Genomic DNA, 27,734 nt, shown 5'->3' on the forward strand with positions numbered 1-27,734 from the left:
GGCACCCTGTTTAGATATACAAATAATTATACCATTTCTTTGTTAAATAACTCCAGTTAGTCAGATCTGATGTGGATGATAATCAAACTATAGATAGTTAAAGATTTAATTACAAGTTCAACATTTAAACTGTACTTAACTTTTGTGAGGTCACCTGTCGATTATTCAGTCTTGAGCAGCAGCACTGTTTAACATGGTTTCCCCCTCAGTGAAGCCTGAACTACAAGACAATTTAAGAGTGGTCTGGGTACTGCTTGTCTCTTGAAAGCTTTGGGTTTTTTCTTTTTCTTTTTTTTTTTTTTTTTTTTTTTTTTTTTTTTTTTTTTTTCCCCCTCTCCTCTTGTGCCCATGGTATTGAAATTCATGACAGTATTAACCATGATTTCATGGACATGGGCCCACTGAAGGCACAAAAGCTCTAGTGCACAAAACTGTCACTGCTTTGCTTTTTGTATTTTTAGAAATGGGAACTTGATGTACAAGGAGCTCAACAGAAATCTGCACTAAAACCAGGGACAAGAAATTTGAATTAAAACAACTGAATTTCCCTAGCAGCAAAAACTATAGTTCTGCACATTATCCCACTAATTGTTGATTCCTGTTTCTCTAGCTTTGGTAAAATTAGTTGTACCTCCCATCACTATAAGGGTACTATAGGGTTATACTGTGGGGCTGTCCATGGTGCAAACTAAGACTGGACTTTTTTTTTTTTTTTTTTTTTTTTTTTGGGTCCACATTTAGATTTCATAGAAATATGCCATATTAGGTCTTTTTCTCTTCACTGTTGACCTCCACCGTGCTTTGCCATTATCTTTTTCAACCACTGACCAGAGCTGTGTTTAAATTCTTACATGTAGCATTTCCTATTTTCCTCTATTTTCTTTTCTGACATTCACTTTCATACATACTTGTTGCTAAAGCACCTCACAGTTATGAAAGGAGCTAGGGCCTGTGTACTCCACCCTTTTGATTAGAAAGTATAGCCAAGTGTAATTACATTTTGCAAACATACAAGATACATAAATAGAGAAGAGAGCAATACAAAGTACAGCAGGCCGGAACACACCAGAGAAAACAGACAGAAATTACATTCATTGATCATTTAACTTTTTACAACTTTATTTACAAAACATAGTGCTGCCTTATGACATCCAGGCAAAGTGGCTGTTACCATGAAGTAGACAAAATACATTACATTTTATTTTCCATTAACATTTTAAACAAGATTAGAGTATTAATTAAATATTTTTTTTTTCACTTTTTAAGATATGAGATATGATCAAGATATGAGCTCTCAGACAACTGTTATCAAGGTCTCAGATCTTAACTAGCTTTTTAGGGAAGCCTTGTTCCAACAATCAGCAGCTATGGTCTCCTCTGAGCAGCTGCCCAACACTCTGGAAACTGCAATAAATTGATGCCCAAAAAGCAGGAGAAGACTATTAAGTCAAAAGGTCTGATGTTGGATGCAGCAGCGGAAAGTTAAAAAATACACAGATGTTCCAGTCAGTTTTTAATTTCCTTTTACAGTGTCAGTGTTTATTTTCTTTAAACTTAAATTAAAGTTTTCGAATGTCCTTGCTTTGTTTTTACAGTAAACCCACCACTTCACACTACTAAGCAGATTGCTGTAGCTACAAATGCTGACTTTGGTTAAATATTGGGTGAGGGGGTGGTCTTCTGTCTTAATTGGTCAGTGTGTGTGTTTAGGGTTACTCTTGCCTCCTGAAAGTCAAATCATGAGTGCTTGCAAAAGATTTTAGCAGACTCTGCGTGACCTCAGAACAGCAGTGCATGCAAAAAGGCTCAGGAATCTCACAGAACTAGAAGCTTTTTGCAAGGAAGGATGGGTGAAAATTCCTCCAAGCAAGAACTGAAAGCTGTTACTAATTACTGACCATGCAATGTCTTTGCTTTTACAGTTTCAGATATTAAAGCAATGTATCATATTTAACTTTAAAGCAACAAATCTAAAATACTTGAAAGGTGGTCCCCTCTACCATTAAACTTCCACTGTGGTCTATGAGAAGCAGATCCCATCCTGAGATAACACAGTAAGAACAACACTGGGTGCTGCAGGCCTCGTTTCACATTATATTTTTCAGGTTCAAGTTCAGTAGCTGGCAAACAGTGTATGGATTTCAAGTAAAGATCTTCCATTTGGCTTCAAAAAGTTACTTTTAATTCATATGTCACTTTTCTGACCAGCATCCCTTGCTGGAAATAAAGAAAAGATGAATGTTAAACTAAATAATCATGTGTTGTAAAAATGTTCAAAAAAGTTTAATATGCTTTTCAATTCAAAAAGAACTCAACTAAGCGCTACTCACAAGTCAACTCTTTTGGCTTCCATGCCAAGTCTTCAAACTTCGCTATTGTCGCCTCAACTTTTCTTGCAGCTACAACAACTGAAAAATGGAATAAAAAATTACATACTGCCTCCAGTCACAATCATAAGAGTGGCTTAAAATTGCCTTTTAATTTAACAATGATATAAAATGTGTACGTTCTCAAAGGAGACCAAAAATAACCAATATTTGCCAGCAAAATCTAGAACATTTCCAGGCTGCCTAATGTCAGAGACCTGTATTCCTATATAAAGATTATCTGCAGTTATCCCACAGTTAGTTCTGACTTTACAATATAAATGAACGAGAGGCATTCAATATTTCTCGATAACTCTAAACACTGCAGAATCTCTGTAAGCATAAGTTCGCCTTACTCGCCTGTAACCAAGCAACAGTCAGGAATTCATTTAATGAGCCACATGTAAGAACACTTATAATGGACACCTGAATGGACACCAAACTTAATGGACTAATATCATGTCCTAACAACAAGCGATGCAAGCGAGAGACAACAAACCCAAACACTCTCATTACTGAGTCCTGGTTTGAGCGGACAGCCCGTTTCTGTGTTTGAAGCACAGCGCTGATGTGCCACCTTAACAAAAACACTGTTTTAACAGAACATGGATAAGCTGACCAAACACAGATGAGGAGAGCTGAATCAAGAGAGAGCTGAATGACTCTCAGCGTTTAAATGTAGCCGTGCTCCATTATCTATTTTTCTTGCCGGATCTGAGTAAACTTTCTTGTTTTTAAGTCTTTGTTATCTGAAATCTACTCTAGTCAAAACTGTGGTATAACCACAATAATACACACAAAGGTGCACATATTTGTCACTGTACAGTGTACAGCGAAATGTGTCCTCCGCATTTAACCCATCTGGTGGTGAACACACACTCACACACACACACACACACGTTAGGGGCAGTGAGTACACACACACACCCAGAGCAGTGGGCGGCCAACTCCAGCGCCTGGGGAGCAGAGAGGGTAAAGGGCCTTGCTCAAGGGCCCAACAGTGGCAGTTTGCCGAGCCCGGGAATTGAACCCACAACCCTGTTATCAATACCCCAGCGCTCTACCCGCTGAGCCACCACTGCCCCTAGCTGTGCTCTGCTTTAATGACCGCAGCACTCCTATGCCAATATCTCAGGGTACACCCCTAAGATTTTGTGTATTATTGCATGGTTATGCAAGAGACAATCTGATTGGTTGAAAATGTTCAACAATCATTCCAAAAGTAAGGCTGCAGCTAACATTTACAAATGTTCTATAGCTTTTCTGATCACTGAGTGACCTTCGTTTTAGCTGAAAAGGCATTTTATTAAAATGTGGAAGTGGGAATTAACTAGAATTAAACCAAATTAAGTTTGATTTTTTTTTTATTAACATAAAATCAAAAACACTAAGGAGCAAAACTATATTATGACTACACAATAAACTATAAACAAAAGCAAACTGAAAAAATGCCAAGATACCTTTGACAAGAAAGCACAATGAAGATGCAGCGCTGCACAGCGAGTGAGATGAGCTGGACAATGAGCTGCAGGTGCAAGACAGATTGGCTGTATAAGCGCTGCCGAGGACAGGGCATGGATGGGTGGAGCTGGTGCTTGGTGGAGCCACAGAGCTGAATGACTGCAGCTCCACAGAGGAAGCACCTGGCTGGACAAAGCCTGAACTTGGGCAAAAGAAGCCAGGATAGCGAGCCACCTAATATAAGCTTACTAGCTGAAGTGTTGGTGGATCAGGTTGTTACCCTCTGTAGAAACCACAAACTGAAAATGTTTATGGCCTAACCTTGACTGGGCATCAATAACATATGTTTACTACTTACTCAATTATGTAGGTTAACCAATCACTTACATTTTTAGATCTTTAAACTGTTGCTTAGAAAGGCCCATAGTTCCCATAGAGTGTAAGCATGACTTTGAAAAAAAAATTCTAAAGCTGGGAACTGAGATTTAGCTCACAGCTCCTAATTAGTACTGATATAATTACATTTTTAAATCAGCGTCTGAGACCATTTCTTGAGGATTTTCCAAAAATGTTTATGTTTGATTAGCTACAGAGTTCTGTTAAAAAATGACAAAATGTAATTTGGCCAAGGGTGCCCAACCCTTTACCTACTACTGTAAGGGGTGGCTCTAGGGCAAGGCCTCCCCCTGCCACCAGGGGGAGGCCTCGAGTCACCCCAGCCAGTAATTGAGCCCAATTCCCTACACCTGGGCAGTAGGCTATATAGGCACACAGATCCAGTTGCCCCACTGCTGGATCTTTTGACTCTGGTAGTCTGTGTGCCTGTATTTTCTCGAGTGGAAGGCTGAGTGTGTGTCACTCTCCTTCGTGTGTGTCCCTCCCGAGTCTGTCTCCCGGTGTCTGTGTGTGTGTGCGTGTAGCACACATACACTCGTGTACCAGAGGAAGGCAGGAGTGTCTGTCTTCCCTGGTGTGTGTGTCTCTGTGTGTGTGTGTGTGTGTTTGCACACATACACTCGTGTTACAGAGGAAGGCAGGTGTCTGTCTTCCCTGGTGTGTGTGTCTCTGTGTGTGTGTGTGTGTGTTTGCACACATACACTCGTGTTACAGAGGAAGGCAGGTGTCTGTCTTCCCTGTAACTTTTCAGTTTTCTTGTTTCTTTTGGGAGATCCTTTTTGCCCTTCAGTTGTAGTTTCCTCTAGAGTTAAAGAGGTAGCCAGTACTCCCCTGGCGTCCTTTGTTTTCCCACCTTTATTTCGCGTTAGGCGCGACGTCTCCCCCTTTACATTTCTTTTGTTGGCCGCTTCGATAACTGCCGCTTTGGTGAAGCGGCAGAGCGTCGGTATCGTGACGCGGCGGCCTGGGTTCGAGTCCCCGGTGATTTATTTCTCGTTTCCATTTTGCCTGTTCTAAGATTAAAGACTCTGCACTTGGGCCCGTTGGTCACGTGATCGTGGTAGCTCACTTAGTAGCGCGCCGGCCCTCCAACACGGCGGCCTGGGTTCAAACCCCGCTGTAAGTGAGCACCCCCATTACAACTACAGTGTTTACACTGCATTCAGTGTTTCACTGCTATTCTACATTACTACACTACTGCTATTATACATTCTGTATTTATACATTAGTCTACACAACCATGATTTACCACATGGCCAGTGTGATTGAAAATGTGACTTGGTGAGAAACCATCATTGCAAAAAATAAAAATAAGCAGGAGCTACAGGGGGTGATGCTTTAAGAACTGGCTTGCCAAAACCAACTGTCCAAGATTTTTTTTGACATCGCGATACAAAACTACCCAAAAACCTCTCACTCGTGTTTCTTATGTGTTGATTTTGGTGCTAGAGCCATTAAACTTTGTAGAACTTTGTAGAAAGTCAGCTACAGTTCACATTACAGCACCTGTTCAACCCTACTCAACACTTTACACCATCCATCCTCCCTCAGATATCAAACAATTGTAAAAATCACAATTGTTGTAAAGATCGGTTGACCCAAAACACTGAACTCTTTTCATATTAATTTATTTTATGCAGTTTTCACACTCCTTGAATGTTAAAGTAACACCACCCCATGTTCTTTATTTCCTTGTTCTTTTACCTGACTTTGGCAAGCCAACTCAAACTGAACTGTAAATCTCAATTAATTTCATGTTATTTATTTAATGAGATGATTTCAGATTATTTAAAATTCAGTGCAAATTTATAATTGAAACAATGTAGCAGAAAGTGCATCCCAATAGACATGAAATGTAACAGTAAAAGATCCAATTAATATATTCAATGAATATATAAAAAACTACTACCATACTAGTTCTAAAGATAAAAAAGGAATACAATACAATATACCTGAAAATATATGCATATAGAGTGACTCCAGCAAACATGAGATATTCTTTGGTAAAAGAATTTTAAAAAAGAAAAAAGTAGGAAAAATAAAAGAAAAGGCTAAAGTTCACTTTTAGTGCACACAGCCTTCTCAAGAGCACACAAACGTAAAATAATTACAATAATGTCTTAATGTTAATAACATACTCAGATATATACATTTTTTATCATTATTCACATGATCACAAGATCACCTGAAAACTAACACCTAAAACATTCAGCAGAACTAGGACAGTACATCAGTCCCACAACACTGGCAAGTAATATTCACCTTGTAGTGATTATTTATGATGTCAATCAGTAGAGATTATTATTTTTCTCAATTAATCTGATGTTCCACTTTTGCTGAATTTATTGTAGGCTCCCACTACTACAACTACTACTACAGCATTAGTTCCACTGTGAAAATGTGTGACAAGCCTAAATATTATAAGTCGCTATCATCATTACCTGGAGTACTAAAATCTGGTAACTCCGATGTGTCTTGATTTTGATCTAGATCTAAACAACACAGAAAAACAGAACAAGAGTTAGTTCATTATCAACTGCCCTGTTCCGAACATTACTGATCATAATCTTAATAATATCATACTAGCAATGGAATAGAGGAACAATGAATATTCCAATTAACACACCAGGTTTGTAGGTTGTTGTGTTTCTTTAATTACACACACAAATGTCTATATAGTCATGTTTGTTAGCCTGTGCTTAATCTTTCGTTCACTGCATCTTTGGTTTTTTACTGTTATTTCTGCAAGATGATTTCTGTAACAAAAACTTTACCTTCCCCATTTTCTCCACTGCCTTGATTCTCAAGATTAACTGAAACAATCTGGTCTTCACTCTTTAGATTGTTGATATTTACCTCGTCTTCGTCACCTGCTTTAAAAAAAAACAGAAGATTGAGAATGCCATGTTATATCTACTGAATTAAAACAGTACACAAGAATCTGTATCATCATAAATCATCATGGGTAATCCCTGTAGCTGACTGAGTTTGTGCACAGCCAAAAGAAATTTATTTATTATCATTCTACTGATTACATTTATAATGTAGTGTATTATTGTGTAGGTATGCAAGAGACAAGTGATTGGTTGAAAATGTTCTAGGCATTTTGCACTTAAGCAGAAGAGGCCAGGCTAGCAAGCTAATCAACTACAAAGCAAAACAGGAGTTCTATTTTGACTTATTCAGTCCACAGCACTTGTTTCCAGACCTCATCGAGTTGGTTTTGATGTTCACCACAATTCTTTGTAGAATTTTTTAGACATTGCAATTTAAACAACTACCCAAAAACCTCTCACTCATGTTGTGTTGATTTTGATGCTAGAGCCATCACACTTGGTAGAACTTTGTAGAAAGTCAGCTACAGTTCACATTACAGCACCTGTTCAACCCTAATACACATTTTATCATCCATCCATCCTCCCTCAGATATCCATTGATTTAGACTTCTTGATTTTTCATGGTAAAGCATCACAATTGTTGTAGCGATCGGTTGACCCAAAACACCGAACTCTTTTCCTATTCATTTGTATTGTGCAGTTTTCACACTTCTTAAATGTTCAAGTGACACGACCCCATGTTCTTAATTTCTTTGTTCTTTTAATTGGCTTTGGCAAGCCAACTAAAACTGAACTGTACAGCTAAATTAATTTCATTTTATTAATTTAATGAAAGGATTTTAGATTCAAACCAAATTTATAATTAAAACAATGTAGTATTGTATTTTGTAGAAAAAAGTGCATGCCAATAGAAATACATAAAATTTAACAGTAAAAGATTCAATCAATATGTAGGAAATATATCATCCGTAAGAACAAAACCACTGCCATATTAGTTCTAAAGATTAAAAAAAGGGATTACAATACAAACAATTATGTAAGCCCTACACATATACGCTTATGGAGTGACTCCAGCAAACGTGAATTTTTGGTAAAAGAACAAAAAAAGCTATAAAAAAAAAAAATCAACAAACCAGAAGAAAAAGCTAAAAAGAAAAAGCTAAACTTCACTTCCAGTGCATACAGCCTTCCCAATAGCACATAAATCAGTAATGTAAGCTACTTACAATTATAGCTTAACATTGCTACCTGTACAAATTCTAGATACATACATTATTAGGTCTCAAAAACCCTGTCTTAAATGACTTATTGTTACAGGCTGTGGTGGTGTGAATTATGACATGTTAGTGGTTAAGAGTGTTTTTCTAAAACATTCAGCAGTACTAAGACAATACATCAGTCTCACAACACTGACAAGTTCACCTTGTAGTGATTATTCACACATTCTACTACAGCATTAGTTCCACTGTGAAAATGTGTGAGAAGCCTAAAAATATTATAAGTCGCTATCATCATTACCTGGAGTACTAAAATCTGGTAACCCTAATTGTGTCTTGATTTGGATCTAGATCTAAACAACTCAGAAAAAACAGCACACGAGTCAGTTCATTATTAACTACCCTGTTCTGCAAATTACTGATCATAAGCGTAATAATGTAATACTAGCAACGGAACAGATGAACAATGAATATTCACTGGTTTTCTTGATGTGTTTATTTAATTACACACGCACACTTCTACATAGTCATGTTTATTCCCCTGTGCTTAATCTCTCTTTTACTGCATCTTTGTTTTTCACTGTTATTTCTGCAAGATGATTTCTGTTACAAGGACTTTTTACCTTCCCCATTTTCTCCACTGCCTTGATTCTCAAGATCGACTGAATCAATCTGGTCTTCACTCTTCACATTGTTGATATTTTCCTTGTGTTCGTCACCTGCTTTAAAAAAAAACAGAAGATTGAGAATGCCATGAACTTTGTAGAAAGTCAGCTACAGTTCACATTACAGCACCTGTTCAACCCTACTCAGCACTTTACACCATCCATCCTCCCTCAGATATCAAACAATTGTAAAAATCACAATTGTTGTAAAGATCGGTTGACCCAAAACACTGAACTCTTTTCATATTAATTCATTTTATGCAGTTTTCACACTCAAACTGAACTGTAAATCTCAATTAATTTCATGTTATTTATTTAATGAGATGATTTGCAGATTATTTAAAATTCAGTGCAAATTTATAATTGAAACAATGTAGCAGAAAGTGCATCCCAATAGACATGAAATGTAACAGTAAAAGATCCAATTAATATATTCAATGAATATATAAAAAACTACTACCATACTAGTTCTAAAGATAAAAAAAGGAATACAATACAATATACCTGAAAATATATGCATATAGAGTGACTCCAGCAAACATGAGATATTCTTTGGTAAAAGAATTTAAAAAAAGAAAAAAGAAGGAAAAATAAAAGAAAAGGCTAAAGTTCACTTTTAGTGCACACAGCCTTCTCAAGAGCACACAAACGTAAAATACTTACAATAATGTCTTAACGTTAATAACATACTCAGATATGGTGGTGTGAATGGTTATTGCCCTGTGCTTAATCTCTCTTTTACTGCATCTTTGTTTTTCACTGTTATTTCTGCAAGATGATTTCTGTTACAAGGACTTTTTACCTTCCCCATTTTCTCCACTGCCTTGATTCTCAAGATCGACTGAATCAATCTGGTCTTCACTCTTCACATTGTTGATATTTTCCTTGTGTTCGTCACCTGCTTTAAAAAAAAACAGAAGATTGAGAATGCCATGTTATATCTACTGAATAAGTCATTGTGGGTAATCACCAGAAACATTAAGGGTAAATTCCGCAAACATGGGATCATTTTTGGTAAATGAAAAACAGTGGTGAATCCTGACAGTCGAGCTAACTCATTTTAGCAAATAATTTAAATGAATTAACTTTAATTTGATAACAATATCTACTGTTTTTTACTGGACCCACAAACCATTTGTGTGGTAGAATATATAGATATCAAATGTTCACAGCCACAACGACAAGTAACATTTACCTTATTATTAAGTAACATTATGCTACATTTAATAGGCTCCTACAACTAATACAGTATTTGCTAGTCTGTGGCATCAGCAAATGATGATTTGAGAGAGATAACTGGACTGCAGTTCATGCTGCTTCTGCTTGTGGTAGGTTTTTATGGAACATTTACTTTACCTCCTTTACTTTCAGTTGCACTGATCTTGCATTCAAACTGTGTCTCTTTCAGAACAGTGGGTACAGCATCTTGACTAGTCTCATGATTTAGTTCAGCACTTTTAGGCACTTTAGGACCTTTAGCAAATAAAACAAACAAGAAAATCATACATTGGACAAATTGGACTGAAAATTTTAAATCTACACATATGAGGATTGTAAATAATACTTAGCGGCACATTTTGGTTGTACCTGATCTGTCTTTGAAACAGATCAAAAATGCCCTCCAGTATTTTATAAAGAACATTTTACCCACTTTTTTTTAATTGCTCAATATAAAAAAACATGAAATGTGATGGCATGCAGGGCCCAAATCATGAAGATTTTGGTACGGTCCAAATATGTCTGGGCCTAACTGTAGCAAGTCAGGAACCAAGTATCATAAATCAAATTGACTCATGGTTTCATTCCTCTGAATAAACACAGTTATTCATCTTACTTCCATTTGGCGCTTCATCCATTGAATCATCCCCATCCTCCTGTTCTTTGTTCTCTTTACTAATTGATTCTGGCTTCGCTTTGCATGAGTCTTGCACTTTTTCTGATGACTGGTTGTTCTCAGTATTTCCAGTTTTACAGGAACTTTCAGGACTTTTCTCATCCACTTTATGGGTGCTATTTGATTCTGGAGGCGATGTGTTTGTCGCCATCAAAGGCGTGCCTGGTTACAGAGTTTAAATTTAGGTGTAAATGTTAAACTTGAAAAATACTTTTGTCACAGTTAAATAATCACAACTATCATTAATATTAGCAATAACATAAGATAATAACAACACAACATAAAAATTATAATATTAATTTTGCATCCTTAAACTAAAGTGGATATGCTTCTATTTACATGCACACTGATGTAATCAAAGGCTGAGATTAATACAGTTTTATTTAAAGACATATTGAATTGTGCTTTTGCTCTACACCACAGTACACAGTAAACTAAGTGCATGTCCAACAAATGGCTGATTAAATATGTCTTTTCAAGTGCTAAAACTAAAATCATAAAGAGAATTACTCACCAGCTTCTAAATCACCATTTGCCTCAGTACTGTTGACTGCTGCTTAGACACAAGACCAAAATGCAGCAGAGTTAACATATTTGCTGTAAACACAAAATATTTCCATGTGGATGTATTATGAAACTGACATACCCCCATTAATCTTCAGGATCCCTCTTTTCCTTAAGTATAATACAACAGCCACAATAGTGACAACAGTGACAATTAAGCCAACTGTAACTGCAACAGCTATAGCAATATGATCATCTGTGTAAAATAATGGTAAAGGCAAATTACAAGTTAAATTATAATTATAGTCAAATCAATTACTATACTAAACATTCAATTAACAATAAAACACTGTCTTAATGATGAAATGAATTACTTGGGTAACAGGTCTTCAAATGGAACTTTTCACTCTTGCTGCTAACTGGATTCTTTGCGATGCAGAAATAGACGCTGTTATGATCCGTTTTAGTAGAGATCTGAATTGTCTTCCCAGTTTTTATCATGTTGTCTGGCCCATTCCATTCAAACTCTGCCGTAACGTTTGGATCCAGTGAACACTCAAGTGATACTTCTCCTTCTTTGTTTTTGACACAGGTGACTTTTGGCTGTGGAACTGCATCTGAAGATAACGTGTCAAAGGTGTCCTTTTTAGTATGAGAAGCATGCAACACTGCCTGACTGAAATCTCACCAACTATATTTAATACTCACTTGTTAAAAAACACAATGCATCCACATGATGCTATTCTAACAGAGGAAGCACACATATGAAACTACTATTTATTTATTATACTGAACACCAGTGTAAATGCTTTACATTCTGTGACATTTAAGTCTTTTCAGGCCTGGGGTATCTATTACATTCTAATAATTGTGGTTGATCAAAGCAAAGGAGTATCAATACCAAAGGAGGTACACTCTTAAAAAAAGATGCTCCAATTGGTTCACTGAATGAAGCTCAACTTTTAGTTCCATAAAGAACCATGTTTGTCATGTTTTGTGTGTGAGTGTGAAAACCCCATTTTTCAGTTTAAAGGTCACAAAAATGGTTCTTTATGGAAGCAAAAATGGCTCTTCTATGGCATCGCTCAAAGCACCTGTATTTTTTTAGAGTGTATGGTAACAGCCTGGGAAACTTATTGTTTACCACTAAACTAACTGACCTGGAGGGATTTATGTTTGAAGAGTTTGAACCAAAGTAACTGGGACCCAGTACCCTTACTATAGAGGGAGTGTGGACATTTTTGGGTGTGTCCACTAAACGTTCTTGAGATGTAGGACACTTAATGTATAGGTCTTTCTTTACTCTGTATCTTGGGAGACATTCCTGAAGGGTTTTCTGTAAAGGTGATACCTGTCTGCTGAGGATTTCTTTGGCTGCAAGTTAAAAAGATAAATCCCCTACTGTGGACCTATTTAAAGGAATTATACACTCTATTCCATGGAAAACATGCCTTACAATCTTCATCTGTACACTGACAAGGGGCAAACATACTGGAAGAAATGGACAGTTGTGACTGCAGTGGTGATATTAACCAGACACTGAACTATTTAATGTCTCTAAAAGCCACCTCAAACAAAAGTGGCCATTTTACAACAGTTTTGAAGCTCTTGGTCTAAAAGATTGTTTGATTGTAAAGAGGTATATTCAGAAAATAAAATCTTTTTATCTTTAAAGATACTAACTTATTGCTCACTTACCCATCACTACAAGATCATGGGCGGTATTGTGAAGCTTTCCATTCACCTGGATTTCAGACTGATAAAGACCACTCTCATCTTTCATCATATTCATAAGTGTGAGTGTTCCAGTTCCAGTATCAAGACGTCCTCGATCCTTAAATCGATACCAAGTAGTATCCTTAAATTCAAACTCAACCACCTTATTGTTCCTGAATTTCCACAGAATGGTCTCCTTCACTCCTGTTACTATGGGCGTGAAAGTGTAGTCTTTCCCAGTCTCAACATACTCAGTACCACAAACATGACCTAAAGGGAAAAAAAATGAAAGGATTATGGGTCACAATATCACAGTACACAAACGGGAACAGAACAGAACAGGCCTCATTTCTGCTTAAAGTTGTAGACCTAGCAATGTAATTGGCCTATTAGGCTAGATTTAAACCCCAAAGCAAGTCAAAGCATACTAATGGAAAAGCTTGTAGGTTTACATGTATTTCAGAATAGACTAGGTGCAGGAGCAATTACAGATTATTCAGGTTTTTTTTTACTCTGTCCAAAGTTGCATTCAACAGGCAAATCAGCAATAGTGAGGAACTCACCAACTTCCCATTACAGAACAGGAACCCATTTCTTTCTTAGTTTCATTTACTCCATGTGTATGGCTCTGTACTAAGTAATAGTTTCTAAGAATGTGTATATCTGTAATACACGTTTTACACATTACATTTTAGTACTTACATAACACATCAGTACTGCTTTGTGAGGAGTCTCTGACTTTGGACCTTTTCTTTTGGCAAAGGATTTAAGAAGTCAACATCTAAACATCAGGTAGCTTTGGGGTGGACTACTTCAATAACTATACATATAACTCTTCTCTAGCGTTTTGTACTTTACTGGTCATTATTTTACTGAAGTGACCTTAGCTACATTTTCTGCGTTGGTTTGGTTGACTCCACCCAGAAACAACCAGAATGAGAAACACAGCAGATACGGACTCCGCTCACACGCGGAGCTTGAGGGGTGAACTGCGACCTTCATTAAATGGGTAGCTGCTTTATTTAATCTTGGGACAGATCAGCAGTCAGCAGCGTTATCAAGAGCGAGTTGAAGCTCATTACTCTCAACAGAACAGATTGAAATCGTGTAGTCTGCAGTAGTTACCAACATTACAGAGGTACAAACGCTTAGTTCCGGAAACGTCTCTCTTTTTTTTATTAGCTACTCTTCTCCTGACCGCAGCCTCGCTCAACCTCCCTCAACCACGCCAAACCACGTCGTTACGAGCTGAGCTTCTCTCCTCTCGACAAGCTGAATTCAGGTCGACAATATGAATCGAATAAAACATTGAGGATTTGACTTACCGACAAAAAAAAGAATAAAAAACAGAGAGGGACTGCGGGTGTGTTGACCGTTCGCCATTTTCTTTTCCCGCAGTTTAGTTTCGGTTTTGGTACAGGAGAAAGAACTTCCCCTTTAGTCGATCTGGGGAAACACAGAATGACACATCGGTCCTATTTGAATAAACAGTAAAAACTAAAACTTACAGTGATATACGTAAATAGTATTATTTCCTATTGGAGTAGTGTAGATAAACCCAACTGTCAGATCTCTCGAGGTTTTCATACTGAAGCTATAAATGAATAAATACACTCTAGCACACGATCCTCCCAGTGTTTCCCCTAAACAGCCTCAGTGTTAGATCATCTGTACTGTGAGAGAGAGAGAGAGAGAGAGAGAGAGAGAGATTCTGGACTTATTCTCTTATTATTATTGCTTTTATTGTACTGCAATTTTGCTGTTATTGTTATTTTTGTAATGCTTTAGCAATATTGTTGTCTTTACAATCATGCTTTAAATCTTTGAGAGAGAGAGAGAGAGAGAGAGAGAGAGATATCAGTGTGTTGCTCACTCTACCATTTATGAATCATCTTCATGATGAGATGATTATGGAAAGCCCCGCCCAGAACAGTTCCTCAACAGTTAGTCTGGCTGAACTACTCTGACCAAAGTACCAAGAGTGGAATTGGATTTTCATTAAAATCAGAAGACTGTCAGCTAGACGTTAATATTCACTGTTGGTTGAAACTCGCCCCGTGACTTTATCATCCTTGTATAAAATGTCTTGAGTGTTGTTACAAAATGAGCCTTTGAGCCTAATATTCTCAATCTGGAGAAGGTACTGGTTCCTTTTTCTCTTAACACTTGCTAAACAGTAAATATATATACAGTTCTCAACTGATCCTCTAACTCATCCCCTTGATATTTGTCCCATAGACTAGTGCTAAGACCAGTTAAAATTAAATCATTACTAAAACTGCACTGCAATTAACAATCAGGTTTTCTACAATACTTCTTAACCCCATCTGTAGGTACAAGAAAACAAAGACATCTGTTTACTATTAAAGAAACGTTTATTGCAACAGAGAAATACAGGTCACCAAAAAGCAGTTTTTTGATAAATGAACTGCTGTGCAATGACATCTAAGGTGCTGTATTGTTCCTCTGAGATTCTCCTTAATTCTCCTGAAATTCCAAAACATAACTCAATAGTTAATGTTTAATGTACAAATAAAAGACAAATACACTAAACTAAAAACACAAACATCTAAAGTTCAGCAAGCAAATATCAAACACACGTCTGGACAAAAAACATTGCTTGTCAATGCAAGAAGCACTTATAACTGCATTTAAAGTCTAAACCATTTTTAATGGTTTTTAATTAAAACAAATTACCAGCTTGCCAGAAACACATTAATGGACTCATACTTGTAAATATCACTAGCATTTATAAATACACAATAAAAAGCTATTTAAGGCAAAGTATCAAGCTGTACAAAATACAAATGTGGAACACAAGTTATGCAGCTTTAAGAGCTTTAAGCAAGATTTTACTTACAGTATTATGCAAAGGTTTGGGGAGCTCCAGTCAAATTACACATTTAGTTTGTTTTCTAAGTAAGAAAAGCGCACAAATCCTCTCCAGGAACTTAATTTAAATGTAAAACAATCTGCTTATCTATTTATTTCCAGAATTTAACATATACAAAGAAAAGAACATTTTATTTACACGCCAAATGTTAAGAGTTATTTGTGCTCAAACGTCTACATAAGACTGGAAGTAATGTTAATAATCTTTTACATGCACTATACACATTAGTATACACAAATAAGCAAGGATATCTCATTTTGAAAAACAAATCACAGCCTACAGGGATGCAGAAGTGCTGAACTGTAGTCTGAACTGAAATGATTTTCCTTGTTATTAAACCAAATGCTACTCACAGTCAGTGAGTCACTATCTAGCATTTAATCCCAAAGAAGACCTTTTTTCTGTGAAGCGGTTAAGAATATTTTTGTTTACACTCCAAGAAGTGGTTTCTGATGTATTTGCAAGATTTTCAAACTGTTTACTTAAATCTGCAAGTTCTACTTGGTGGAAACTGGAAAGCAGTTTTTGAACTTTTCCCTGTATTTGTAGATAACAGCAATAACCACCAGAATGATGAGGATGGCAGCAACAACTCCAATTATGAGACCAACAGGAACTGCAGAAAATAACAAAAATTGTATTAATGTGTTAAATACAATAAGAAATAAACATTCAAAACTGACACATCATATATTGCTATTCCAGTGGAGTGATGGTTTAAATCTGAAGTATCTCTTACTTTTTAATGTACAAGACTACAACAATATTCAATGAACTGTAGTAAGTATGAAACACTCACATCAACAATAATAATATATTTTCTTTTTTAAACATTACCTGGAGGAGGATAACAGCTCCCAATACTGAACTGTGTGGTCTTCTTGCTCACTTTGTTCTTTGCAGTGCAGAAATAAACTGATTTAAGACTGGTTTTTTTAGATACATTAAGTGTCTGTCCTGTATATGTTAGCCTATCTGGCCCAGACCAGTCATACTCTACCATCACTGGATTAGGCACAGAACAGGAAAGTGTTATTCCTTCAGGGAAAACATCACAGATCACTTTTGGTTCAGAAACTCCATCTGAAAGTAAAATAAATTAATTTTAGGACACTCTTACTATATTACCTTACTATGTTTATTCACACAATATAAGATGCTTACAATGCTATCATGATCTGGTGAGACATTTATAGAAACAAGTTACTTAACATTTGATCTCATAAAGATGTGGATGCATGATTAGGCAGTTTAACCACAAGATGGATCATGACAGTAAACAACAAGTTAAGACATGCTGGTTACATTCTGTATTTATACTTTTGTTAGTTATCAGTTTTATCCACACTTACACTCATGGACCAATTAATCAAAAACACCAGTCACACATTTAATTTGTAGGTTTACATTTATTGATTGTAGCCTATCTGTTGCTACACCATACATCAGGGAAAAAAAAAGAACCACCATAGATACAGTACCACTACAGTAGCACTAGTAGGCTCAGTAACAACAGGCTCAGTGGTGGACCACTCTCAGCATTGCAGTGACAGTAATGATAGTTATTCATTAGTTACGATATTCCAAAGGGAAAATGTATTTTCTTATCTAAAGCAGATCTCAATATTGTTTCACTGATTCTTGAAATCTCTCTCCTAAACCCTGAGAAATGAGATTTCCGTCAGCTATGATGACTGCTGAAAGATCTCTGAGATGTAGGAGATCTTACACTTCCCTGAAATGAATTATATTCAGCTGAGACTGAACTAAGATCAGTCTGAGCTGAAAGAGGTTAAGCCACCTGTAAGACATTATTCTGATCAAAGTGAGGAAACCCATGGGTTGTTTCTCAGGGTTGAATTTTAGAAACTGGGGACATTGCTTAAGTGTTAGTTTGGTCTCAAACAGGACTATGAGAAATAATGAGACTAAGATGAGATCCTAACATTTCTTTCCTATGATAGCTGAGTTCTGTGGGTGCGGCACTAGTATGACTTCATCAGGCACAACAGTATTGTTATGTAACAATACTCTGATAGTGTAAAAATAGTAATTGTATTTCTGCATTTAATGGTGTAGATGGATTAGCTTTTAGGCTAGGTTATCTTTCATATTTCAGTTTATTAAACTGTGTGCTAAAATTAATATATCACAATTTTTTATCCGGGCTAAGTAATCTTCCACTGTATTCTATCTGCATTGACAATTTCAACATGTTTTGAAAATTATACAACAAAGTGCAGTAGTGACATGGGGCTTTCTAAGCTTATGCCAAAGCACTTGGAAATATGTCTAATTATTTGTATAATGATCTGAATGTAATTCAGACTTATTTACTGTCATGATGCACACACATGCTATATTGAAAAATTAAAATACTAAGCTATTAATGTTTCAATGCTTAATAATAGTGTGCAAATGTCTTACAGTTCAACATAAGCCGGCATCATCCAGACACAACATATCTTTGACATTCTTACTCAAACTAGCAGTAAGTCACTGCTTCTGTTCCAAACTGAAATACACTATGAGTGTGTGATTACATTGGTTTGTATATTTGTCTCTCAGATCCAAATGCTACAGACTACCATACAAGTTACTTACCCATCACTACAAGATCATGGGCGGTATTGTGAAGCTTTCCATTCACCTGGATTTCAGACTGATAAAGACCACTCTCATTTTTCATCATATTCATAAGTGTGAGTTTTCCAGTTCCAGTATCAAGATGTCCTCGATCTCCAAATCGATACCAAGTAGTATCCTTAAATTCAAACTCAACCACCTTATTGTTCCTGAATTTCCACAGAATGGTCTCCATCACTCCTGTTACTGTGGGCGTGAAAGTGTAGTCTTTCCCAGTCTCAACGTACTCAGTACCACAAACATGACCTAACAGAAAGCAAAAAGGAAAGGGTTACCTCACTAAATCACAATACAAATCAAAGAACTAAACAAGTAGGCAACATTGCTACAATATGCACATATGACGCTTCTGGACACCACATTATTATTAATTATTATTATTAATGCTTTCTTACAATGTACAACATTAATAGCATCAACAAAGGCAATAATATTAATGATAGTTATTAGGTAGTACTGGTTTGATCTTATGTAAGTGTTATCCGACTGTGTATATAGCTAGAGTTTTATATATTCAGGCTTTACAGGGGGGTAATACTTCAAATTTAATGGCTTGTTTCTGTTATAAACTTCGATTTAGTCCTTTAATAACTGAGGAATGAGTGTTCGAGAAATTTCTTAAAAGATTAGTTATTAGTTAAGCACCTTTATTGAATCGTGGTTTTGTTTGTTTGGGACATAAATGACAGTTGGCATTATGCAGGGTTTCTTAGCCCCGTCCTTGGGAAGATTAGCGAGCTAGCTAGCTAACGGTCCCTTCAACACGCTGAACTGATCTGATCTGATCTGATCTGATCCTCCTCACTGTAGCTGAGACATCTCGGACATCTCTAGCTACCATTTGATCAGGTTAAATAGGGGTGTGACTTACCGGCACTGAAGAGAACGAAGAGCAGGCAGAAGTGCCGTCTCTCAACGTTAACCATGTTTCCGCGTTTCCTCTGGGCGAGACTGTTGTTCACCAACCTCACTCTAAGCGATGCACCGCGAGCACAGCGGCGCCGATCCTCTGAGCTGAAAAGCCCCAAAACACGCTCTCACCGCCGAGTCGCTTATTTCCCAACAACACGCTATTTTCTAGATTGGGTGTAGCCTATGGGGGGATCCAGATAACATACATCGGGCGAGACCCTCCGTCTTCTTCGTCTCTTTTCCCGTGATCGAGTCTCACTGGTTTGTCTATGCTGCCGCCTTCCGAATGTACGAAATAATGACCTACTGTAAAAATAATGAGTTACATTTGATTAACCTGATTAATTCAATAAATAAAAAAAATAAAAATAAATATATATATATATATATATATATATATATATATATAGAAATTATAAATTAAAGATAATAAATTATTATTGTAATTTTATCATACTATGTTGCAGGTATTACAAACCCCCCCCCCCACACTTTTTTATAATAAGTAATAAAGAAAATTATTCTGCACTGAAGGGAGGGGTGTTAGCGTTTTCTGTTTAGTTCAATTATGAACCGTCGATCTCCAGAATAGTGAACACTGCTTTTAAGCGCTGATGCATTTTTATAATATATTTGTGTGTGTGTGTGTGTGGGGGGGGGGGGTTATGTCTTCTCTGACTGATTAATAGGCTATAAAGCTAACCGCAAACACGTGTTTAAGTGTTTTTGACTTAAATGAGGCTAATACAGAGGTCTACTAGCGCTCCCCTGTGGAGAAACCTCAGCCTGCTAACACGCGAGTGCGAGACGTGCTCAGCTGGGCTGGAGTTCGGGGAGACTAGGAGACTAGGAGGTAGGAGCTCAGGAAGCCGAGCTTTCCCCAGGTTAGATCAGGTGAAGTTGTTCGTCACGAAGGTGAAGTGCGAAGTGGAGGGTATTTAGTAAGCTATAGAGCTGAGAAGGAGGGGTTGAGGGGAGTCCTTCTATAAATAAATACATTTTCTCTTTTGCGAAACCGCGACATACGGCTAGCAAAAACAATTGCATAGACCCGTGCAGACAAATACTTGGGTGTCTATATGGAAAAAAAAAACTTTTTAATACGTTTATTACAAATCACTCATTATGGGGTAAATAAATAATTATCAAATACTCAGCTAAAAATGCACATTTATTTCATTTATTGCTGCTGTCATACTACTGCTGCAATAATGTCCATGTCCACTTTAAGACAATGCTCTTTGCACAATACCGCAATACAATGCAGCAGGTCTACTATGTTACCTATGTCTACCTCTATGTCTCTAGTGTTTTTACTTCTGCCTTATGTTTAACTTTGTACAGTTTGAAATATATCTGTAGTCTAAATACGTCTGCATAACTTATGTTGCATAGTTTTACTTGTCTTGATAGCTTGCGTGTTAGTGGAGGATTAGCAAAGTAAGAGTAGCATTGTGCAGTGTAACTGCGTGCCTACTGTCCACGTGCCAATAACACGCCTGAATCATGAGCTGCTAAACCCAAAGAATAAGCATGAAAACAACAGAAAATTGAAAGAGAAAAGGATTCTACAGCCGCTTTACAGAAGATACATGTATCTCTCAAACTGGTAAATTAGCTTAAAGTATCAACGAGGTAGCATTTATGCAATATTTTATAAAGCATTTCTCTCGTGTAGTTATTATTAAAATCTCAGGCCGGGTTGGAACACTTCCTGGATCGTGTCACGTGGTTTTGACGAGCGGGAGGGAGGATGACTCGTTCCCCTTTTAAGGAGACGACAGACGTTCATGATGGTCTTTTTCCATTAGTAATTACTGCAGACCAGCGGGCATTTCGTGATTGCTAGGCTGTTCTGCCGATATGAGCTTAAACACGCATTTTCTAATAAGCTGTTTTTGTGAAAAGTCTTTTTTGAGGTCTGTTCTGCTGCTGCTTTCCATCATGAAAACACAGAAGCCGAGCTAGCTTGAGTGAGTGCTGTCTTGTATAACTGGGTTAAAGCCGCTGTCCAGAGCGAGAACAAAACTCCTGGGATGGTTTTGTGATCAGAATTGCATAAGTAGTCTTTTCAGTGAGCAGTTCATTCCCACTCGTGTATTCATTAACATGGTATGTATTACCTATAGCATGTATAGCCAGAGCAGCTCAGCAGCTGCACCATCGCCTGGTTTGGGAGGTGCAATGCCTCAGATCGCAAGACCCTACAGTGAATAGTGAGGACAGCTGAGAAGAGCATAGGGGTCTCTCTCCCCTCTGTCACCGACATTCACACTACAAGCTGCACCTGTAAGGCCATTAGCATTGTAAAGGACCCCACTCACCCCTCACATGGACCTTTTTCACTGCTGCCGTCTGGCAGAAGGTTAGGAGCATCCGTGCTGTCGCTGCACGGTTCTGCAATAGCTTTGTCCCACAAGCAGTCAGACCTTTAAACAACAGAGACTGAACTAAACCCCCTGTTCGTAGTGACATTACGTTAGTGGTTGATGAAATTACATTACTAGTTAAACATGTGCACAGACTGCAGCAGAAACATTGAAGCCAATAGAGGCCAGATTTTGAATGTGCTGAACATCTGTTTAGTTTATGTAGTGTTGTAAAATATGTTCCACAAGACTGCAACAGAGCGCTAGCAAAACTGACACTCACAGTGACTCAAATATTAAAATATTATTTCAAAAACCTCAAACAAATACCTCTCATATATCTCAGGTGATTGTTTCCTACTGTGATTTTAATGGGAGTCTCATCCCTAAGTGTTATTGATTTATGTACTATAAATAAAACAAATAACAACAAACAGCATCAGTGTTTCTGCAGCATCTTATTGTTTATTGCATGATTTCCAAAAGCCAGAAATGAGTTTCAGTATTTTGTGCTTGTATTAAAAAAAGACAGTAAAAAATATTTAAAAGTTATTTTTACATTATAAGTGCTTTCTGGTATGTTACTGACATACTATATTTTCAAAAATTCTTCTTCAGCAAATTCAACTACGGTAAAAGACATATCTGTGTCTTTCCCACTCCAGCAACTGTAGTAGAGCAGAGCTAGGAGAGCGATCAAAATGGCAAAGATGGAAACTGCAAGAGGTACAACAACGGCAGGAGTACCTATACCTGCATAAAATGATGACAGAAAAAACTCATAGTACATTCGCTATACAGTTGTCATAATTTTTATATTGTTGTGTTGTCTTTTAATAAACATATAGTATTGATGCTCTATCATTGTACAAGGCTGTCAGTACACTATGCTGTGAACCTAAAGCATGAAATTGTTGCCATCAACAATAAAACACTTAGTCTAAATGAATTACCTGGGTAACAGGTCTTCAAATGGAACTTTTCACTCTTGCTGCTAACTGGATTCTTTGCGATGCAGAAATAGATGCTGTTATGATCCGTTTTAGTAGAGATCTGAATTGTCTTCCCAGTTTTTATCATGTTGTCTGGCCCAGTCCATTCAAACTCTGCCGTAACATCTGGATCCAGTGAACACTCAAGTGATACTTCTCCTTCTTCGTTTTTGACACAGGTGACTTTTGGCTGTGGAACTGCATCTGAAGATAACGTGTCAAAGGTGTCCTTTTTAGTATGAGAAGCATGCAACACTGCCTGACTGAAATCTCACCAACTATATTTAATACTCACTTGTTAAAAAACACAATGCATCCACATGATGCTATTCTAACAGAGGAAGCACACATATGAAACTACTATTTATTTATTATAATGAACACCAGTGTAAATGCTTTACATTCTGTGACATTTAAGTCTGTTCAGGCCCGAGGTATCTATTACATTCTAATAATTGCAGCCAATCAAAGCAGACTTTGGGGACATGTGGGTGGAAATACCAAAGGAGGTACACTCTTTAAAAAAAAAGGTGCTACAAATGGTTCGTTGAGTGAAGCCTTAGAAGAACCATGTTTGGCATAGAGGTGTGTGGAAAAACCTTTAAAAGACTCATAACACCCTCTATTAAAGTAAAGGGTTTTTTTTTTTCAGTTCAAAGGTCACAAAAAAATGTTTCTTCTATGGCATCACTTAAAGCACCTGTATTTTTTATTAAGTGGATGGTTACAGCCTGGGAAACTTAGTGTTCACCACTAACTCACTGACTGGGACCCAGTACCCTTGCAAGATGGGGTGTGGATCAATGCAATGTGGGATCAACCCACATTTTTGGGTGTGTCCACTAAACGTTCTTGAGATGTAGGACACTTAATGTATAGGTCTTTCTTTACTCTGTATCTTGGAGACATTCCTGAAGGGTTTTCTGTAAAGGTGATACCTGTCTGCTGAGGATTTCTTTGGCTGCAAGTAAAAAAGATAAATCCCCTACTGTGGACCTATTTAAAGTAACTGTCAATTATACGCTCTATTCCATGGAAAACATGCCTTACACTCTTCATCTGTACACTGACAAGGGGCAAACATACTGGAAGAAATAGACTGTTGTCACTGCAGTGGTGATATTAAACAGACATCCAAAATATTTAAGGTCTCTAAAAGCCACCTCAAACAAAATTATGGCACAAAGTGGCCATTTTACATCAGTTTTGAAGCTCTTGGTCTAAAAGATTGTTTTATTGTAAAGAGGTACATCTAGAAAATAAAATCTTTTTATCTTTAAAGATACAAACTTATTGCTCACTTACCCATCACTACAAGATCATGGGCGGTATTGTGAAGCTTTCCATTCACCTGGATTTCAGACTGATAAAGACCACTCTCACTTTTCATCATATTCATAAGTGTGAGTTTCCCAGTTTCAGTATCAAGATGTCCTCGATCCTTAAATCGATACCAAGTAGTATCCTTAAATTCAAACTCAACCACCCTATTGTTCCTGAATTTCCACAGAATGGTCTCCTTCACTCCTGTTACTATGGGCGTGAAAGTGTAGTCTTTCCCAGTCTCAACATACTCAGTACCACAAACATGACCTAAAGGAAAACCAAATGAAAGGATTATGGGTCACAATATCACAGTACACAAACGGGAACAGAACAGAACGGGCCTCATTTCTGCTTAAAGTTGTAGACCTAGTGAACATGTAATTGGCCTATTAGGCTAGATTTAAACCCCAAAGCAAGTCATAGCATACTAATGGAAAAGCTTGTAGGTTTACATGTATTTCAGAATAGACATGTGATACAATATGAAAAACAATTATTTAAAAATAAATATATTTAAGTCAAGCTTTTTGATGTGTCTGGCAAAACTGATACAGGTAGTTATCTATAGTCTTTATCATTAAGTCAATGTTCCTTTTTGTTATTTTGGATTTTTATTCTGTTGCATGATTATACAGTCTAGGAAAACATGTTGGGCTAATTTGATTATTGTTTAACACTAATGCATTTGCAAAGGATGTGCAACTCGTTCTAATGACCACAAAAGCTTTTGTGGTCAGATGTTTCTTGCGAAACCCTGTTTTACAGGAAACCAACTTAAATATAGTATACGTTTAAGCAGAGTATAGCTTTTGTGTTTTATTATTTTCAATAAGTCAGATTCAGCACATAAACAGTAATTTTGCACTGAAATGTGCAGAAGTGTATTATTGTAAAGGGTGTTTCACTTTAAATCAAAGTTTTGAGCAGGGTAAAGCAAAATTTTGTGCTCTATTGTAAACAAAATGACTACACTAGTTAAACATGTGCACAGACTGCAGCAGAAACAGTGTTATTTATTATGAAGAATAAGGAACATTGAAGCCAATAGAGGCCAGATTTTGAATGTGCTGAACATCTGTTTAGTTTATGTAGTGTTGTAAAATATGTTCCACAAGACTGCAACAGAGCGCTAGCAAAACTGACACTCACAGTGACTCAAATATTAAAATATTATTTCAAAAACCTCAAACAAATACCTCTCATATATCTCAGGTGATTGTTTCCTACTGTGATTTTAATGGGAGTCTCATCCCTAAGTGTTATTGATTTATGTACTATAAATAAAACAAATAACAACAAACAGCATCAGTGTTTCTGCAGCATCTTATTGTTTATTGCATGATTTCCAAAAGCCAGAAATGAGTTTCAGTATTTTGTGCTTGTATTAAAAAAAGAAAGTAAAAAATATTTAAAAGTTATTTTTACATTATAAGTGCTTTCTGGTATGTTACTGACATACTATATTTTCAAAAATTCTTCTTCAGCAAATTCAACTACGGTAAAAGACATATCTGTGTCTTTCCCACTCCAGCAACTGTAGTAGAGCAGAGCTAGGAGAGCGATCAGAATGGCAAAGATGGAAACTGCAAGAGGTACAACAACGGCAGGAGTACCTATACCTGCATTAAATGATGACAGAAAAAACTCATAGTACATTCGCTATACAGTTGTCATAATTTTGATATTGTTGTGTTGTCTTTTAATAAACATATAGTATTGATGCTCTATCATTGTACAAGGCTGTCAGTACACTATGCTGTGAACCTAAAGCATGAAATTGTTGCCATCAACAATAAAACACTTAGTCTAAATGAATTACCTGGGTAACAGGTCTTCAAATGGAACTCTTCACTCTTCCTGCTAACTGGATTCTTTGCGATGCAGAAATAGACGCTGTAATGATCCGTTTTAGTAGAGATCTGAATTGTCTTCCCAGTTTTTATCATGTTGTCTGGCCCAGTCCATTCAAACTCTGCCGTAACATCTGGATCCAGTGAACACTCAAGTGATACTTCTCCTTCTTCGTTTTTGACACAGGTGACTTTTGGCTGTGGAACTGCATCTGAAGATAACGTGTCAAAGGTGTCCTTTTTAGTATGAGAAGCATGCAACACTGCCTGACTGAAATCTCACCAACTATATTTAATACTCACTTGTTAAAAAACACAATGCATCCACATGATGCTATTCTAACAGAGGAAGCACACATATGAAACTACTATTTATTTATTATACTGAACACCAGTGTAAATGCTTTACATTCTGTGACATTTAAGTCTGTTCAGGCCTGGGGTATCTATTACATTCTAATAATTGCAGCCAATCAAAGCAGACTTTGGGGACATGTGGGTGGAAATACCAAAGGAGGTACAGGGTTTTTTTCACAAAAGGTCACAAAAAAGTGGTTCTTCTGTGGCATCACTTAAAGCACCTGTATTTTTTTAGAGTGTATGGTAACAGCCTGGGAAACTTTGTGTTCACCACTACCTCACTGACTGGGACCCAGTACCCTTGCAAGATGGGGTGTGGATCAATGCAATGTGGGATCAACCCACATTTTTGGGTGTGTCCACTAAACGTTCTTGAGATGTAGGACACTTAATGTATAGGTCTTTCTTTACTCTGTATCTTGGAGACATTCCTGAAGGGTTTTCTGTAAAGGTGATACCTGTCTGCTGAGGATTTCTTTGGCTGCAAGTAAAAAAGATAAATCCCCTACCGTGGACCTATTTAAAGTAACTGTCAATTATACGCTCTATTCCATGGAAAACATGCCTTACACTCTTCATCTGTTCACTGACAAGGGGCAAACATACTGGAAGTGACTTGTCACAGTGAGTTGTCACTGCAGTGGTGATATTAACCAGACACTGAACTATTTAAGGTCTCTAAAAGCCACCTCAAACAAAAGTGGCCATTTTACGGCAGTTTTGAAGCTCTTGGTCTAAAAGATTGTTTTATTGTAAAGAGGTACATTCAGAAAATAAAATCTTTTTATCTTTAAAGATACAAACTTATTGCTCACTTACCCATCACTACAAGATCATGGGCGGTATTGTGAAGCTTTCCCTTTACCTGGATTTCAGACTGATAACGACCACTCTAGGCCTGTCACGATAACAACATTTTCTGGACTATTAATCGTCTCCTAAATTATCGCGATAAACGATAATATTGTAATATGCAGAGTAAAATGCGCTGTCTTTTATCTCCTTCAGAATGCCGTCTTTCACTTCATTATATAAAGCTGGCATGGCAGTTTGAGAGATGTATGTTTTCTTTGGTAATTCGTGCTGCCTGTCAAACGTTTTCAGCATGTTTTTGAATGCCGTATTTAACGGCAGCATCTCTTTGGCTATATGGTGAGTTACACTGTTTGTAAACGTGCGCCATTTCACGCTATCACGTTTATATTTACACTGTCGAGCAAAGGCATCCGTGATAGTCACCTGCTTGGACGCCCCCTCTCCAACCGGGTTCTTTGTTTCCAGCTCGGTAAATTGAACTGGATGGTTGTGCTTTAAATGGGCTCTTAGGTTA

General features: G+C 37.1%; 2 protein-coding genes across 7 annotated transcripts; both read right to left on the bottom strand.

The window, feature by feature from the left end:
* Positions 1–1,101: 1,101 nt before the first annotated feature.
* LOC140561084 (uncharacterized) lies at positions 1,102–27,258 on the bottom strand. Of its 6 annotated transcripts, none has more exons than XM_072686001.1 (14): positions 27,224–27,258; positions 26,014–26,256; positions 24,174–24,461; positions 22,830–23,072; positions 11,483–11,596; positions 11,351–11,389; positions 10,777–10,998; positions 10,299–10,415; positions 9,745–9,840; positions 8,901–8,999; positions 6,998–7,096; positions 6,665–6,715; positions 2,331–2,408; positions 1,102–2,217 (listed from the first exon to the last, which is right to left on the bottom strand). In XM_072686001.1, exons 1-14 carry the CDS (start codon positions 27,225–27,227, stop codon positions 2,186–2,188), a joined length of 1,725 nt encoding a protein of 574 aa, XP_072542102.1. In that variant the 5' UTR covers positions 27,228–27,258; the 3' UTR covers positions 1,102–2,185. The 6 variants fall into 6 exon arrangements, with proteins under 6 accessions (XP_072542102.1, XP_072542103.1, XP_072542104.1 ...); XM_072686002.1 differs by having other exon boundaries at positions 8,901–8,996; positions 9,745–9,843; XM_072686003.1 differs by having other exon boundaries at positions 6,998–7,093; positions 9,745–9,843.
* On the bottom strand, positions 15,413–19,771 carry LOC140560647 (lymphocyte function-associated antigen 3-like). Its single transcript, XM_072685150.1, has 4 exons — positions 19,467–19,771; positions 18,554–18,841; positions 16,787–17,032; positions 15,413–16,565 (listed from the first exon to the last, which is right to left on the bottom strand). Exons 1-4 carry the CDS (start codon positions 19,519–19,521, stop codon positions 16,447–16,449), a joined length of 708 nt encoding a protein of 235 aa, XP_072541251.1. The 5' UTR covers positions 19,522–19,771; the 3' UTR covers positions 15,413–16,446.
* Positions 27,259–27,734: the final 476 nt, after the last annotated feature.

Source organism: Salminus brasiliensis, chromosome 8 (genome assembly GCF_030463535.1).
Source record: "Salminus brasiliensis chromosome 8, fSalBra1.hap2, whole genome shotgun sequence".
Lineage (NCBI taxonomy): Eukaryota > Metazoa > Chordata > Actinopteri > Characiformes > Bryconidae > Salminus > Salminus brasiliensis.

Coding starts and splice junctions, on each gene's coding strand:
- LOC140560647 (XM_072685150.1), bottom strand. CDS start 19,521: ATGGTTAACGTTGAGAGACGGCACTTCTGCCTGCTCTTCGTTCTCTTC. Junction 18,842..19,466: donor CTTCGTTCTCTTCAGTGCCG/GTAAGTCACACC, acceptor GCTTTCTGTTAG/GTCATGTTTGTGGTACTGAG. Junction 17,033..18,553: donor CCATGATCTTGTAGTGATGG/GTAAGTAACTTG, acceptor TTTTACTTTCAG/ATGGAGTTTCTGAACCAAAA.
- LOC140561084 (XM_072686000.1), bottom strand. Junction 11,597..22,829: donor TTTGAAGACCTGTTACCCAG/GTAATTCATTTA, acceptor TATTTTACACAG/ATGATCATATTGCTATAGCT. Junction 2,218..2,330: donor GAAGCCAAAAGAGTTGACTT/GTGAGTAGCGCT, acceptor CTTTATTTCCAG/CAAGGGATGCTGGTCAGAAA.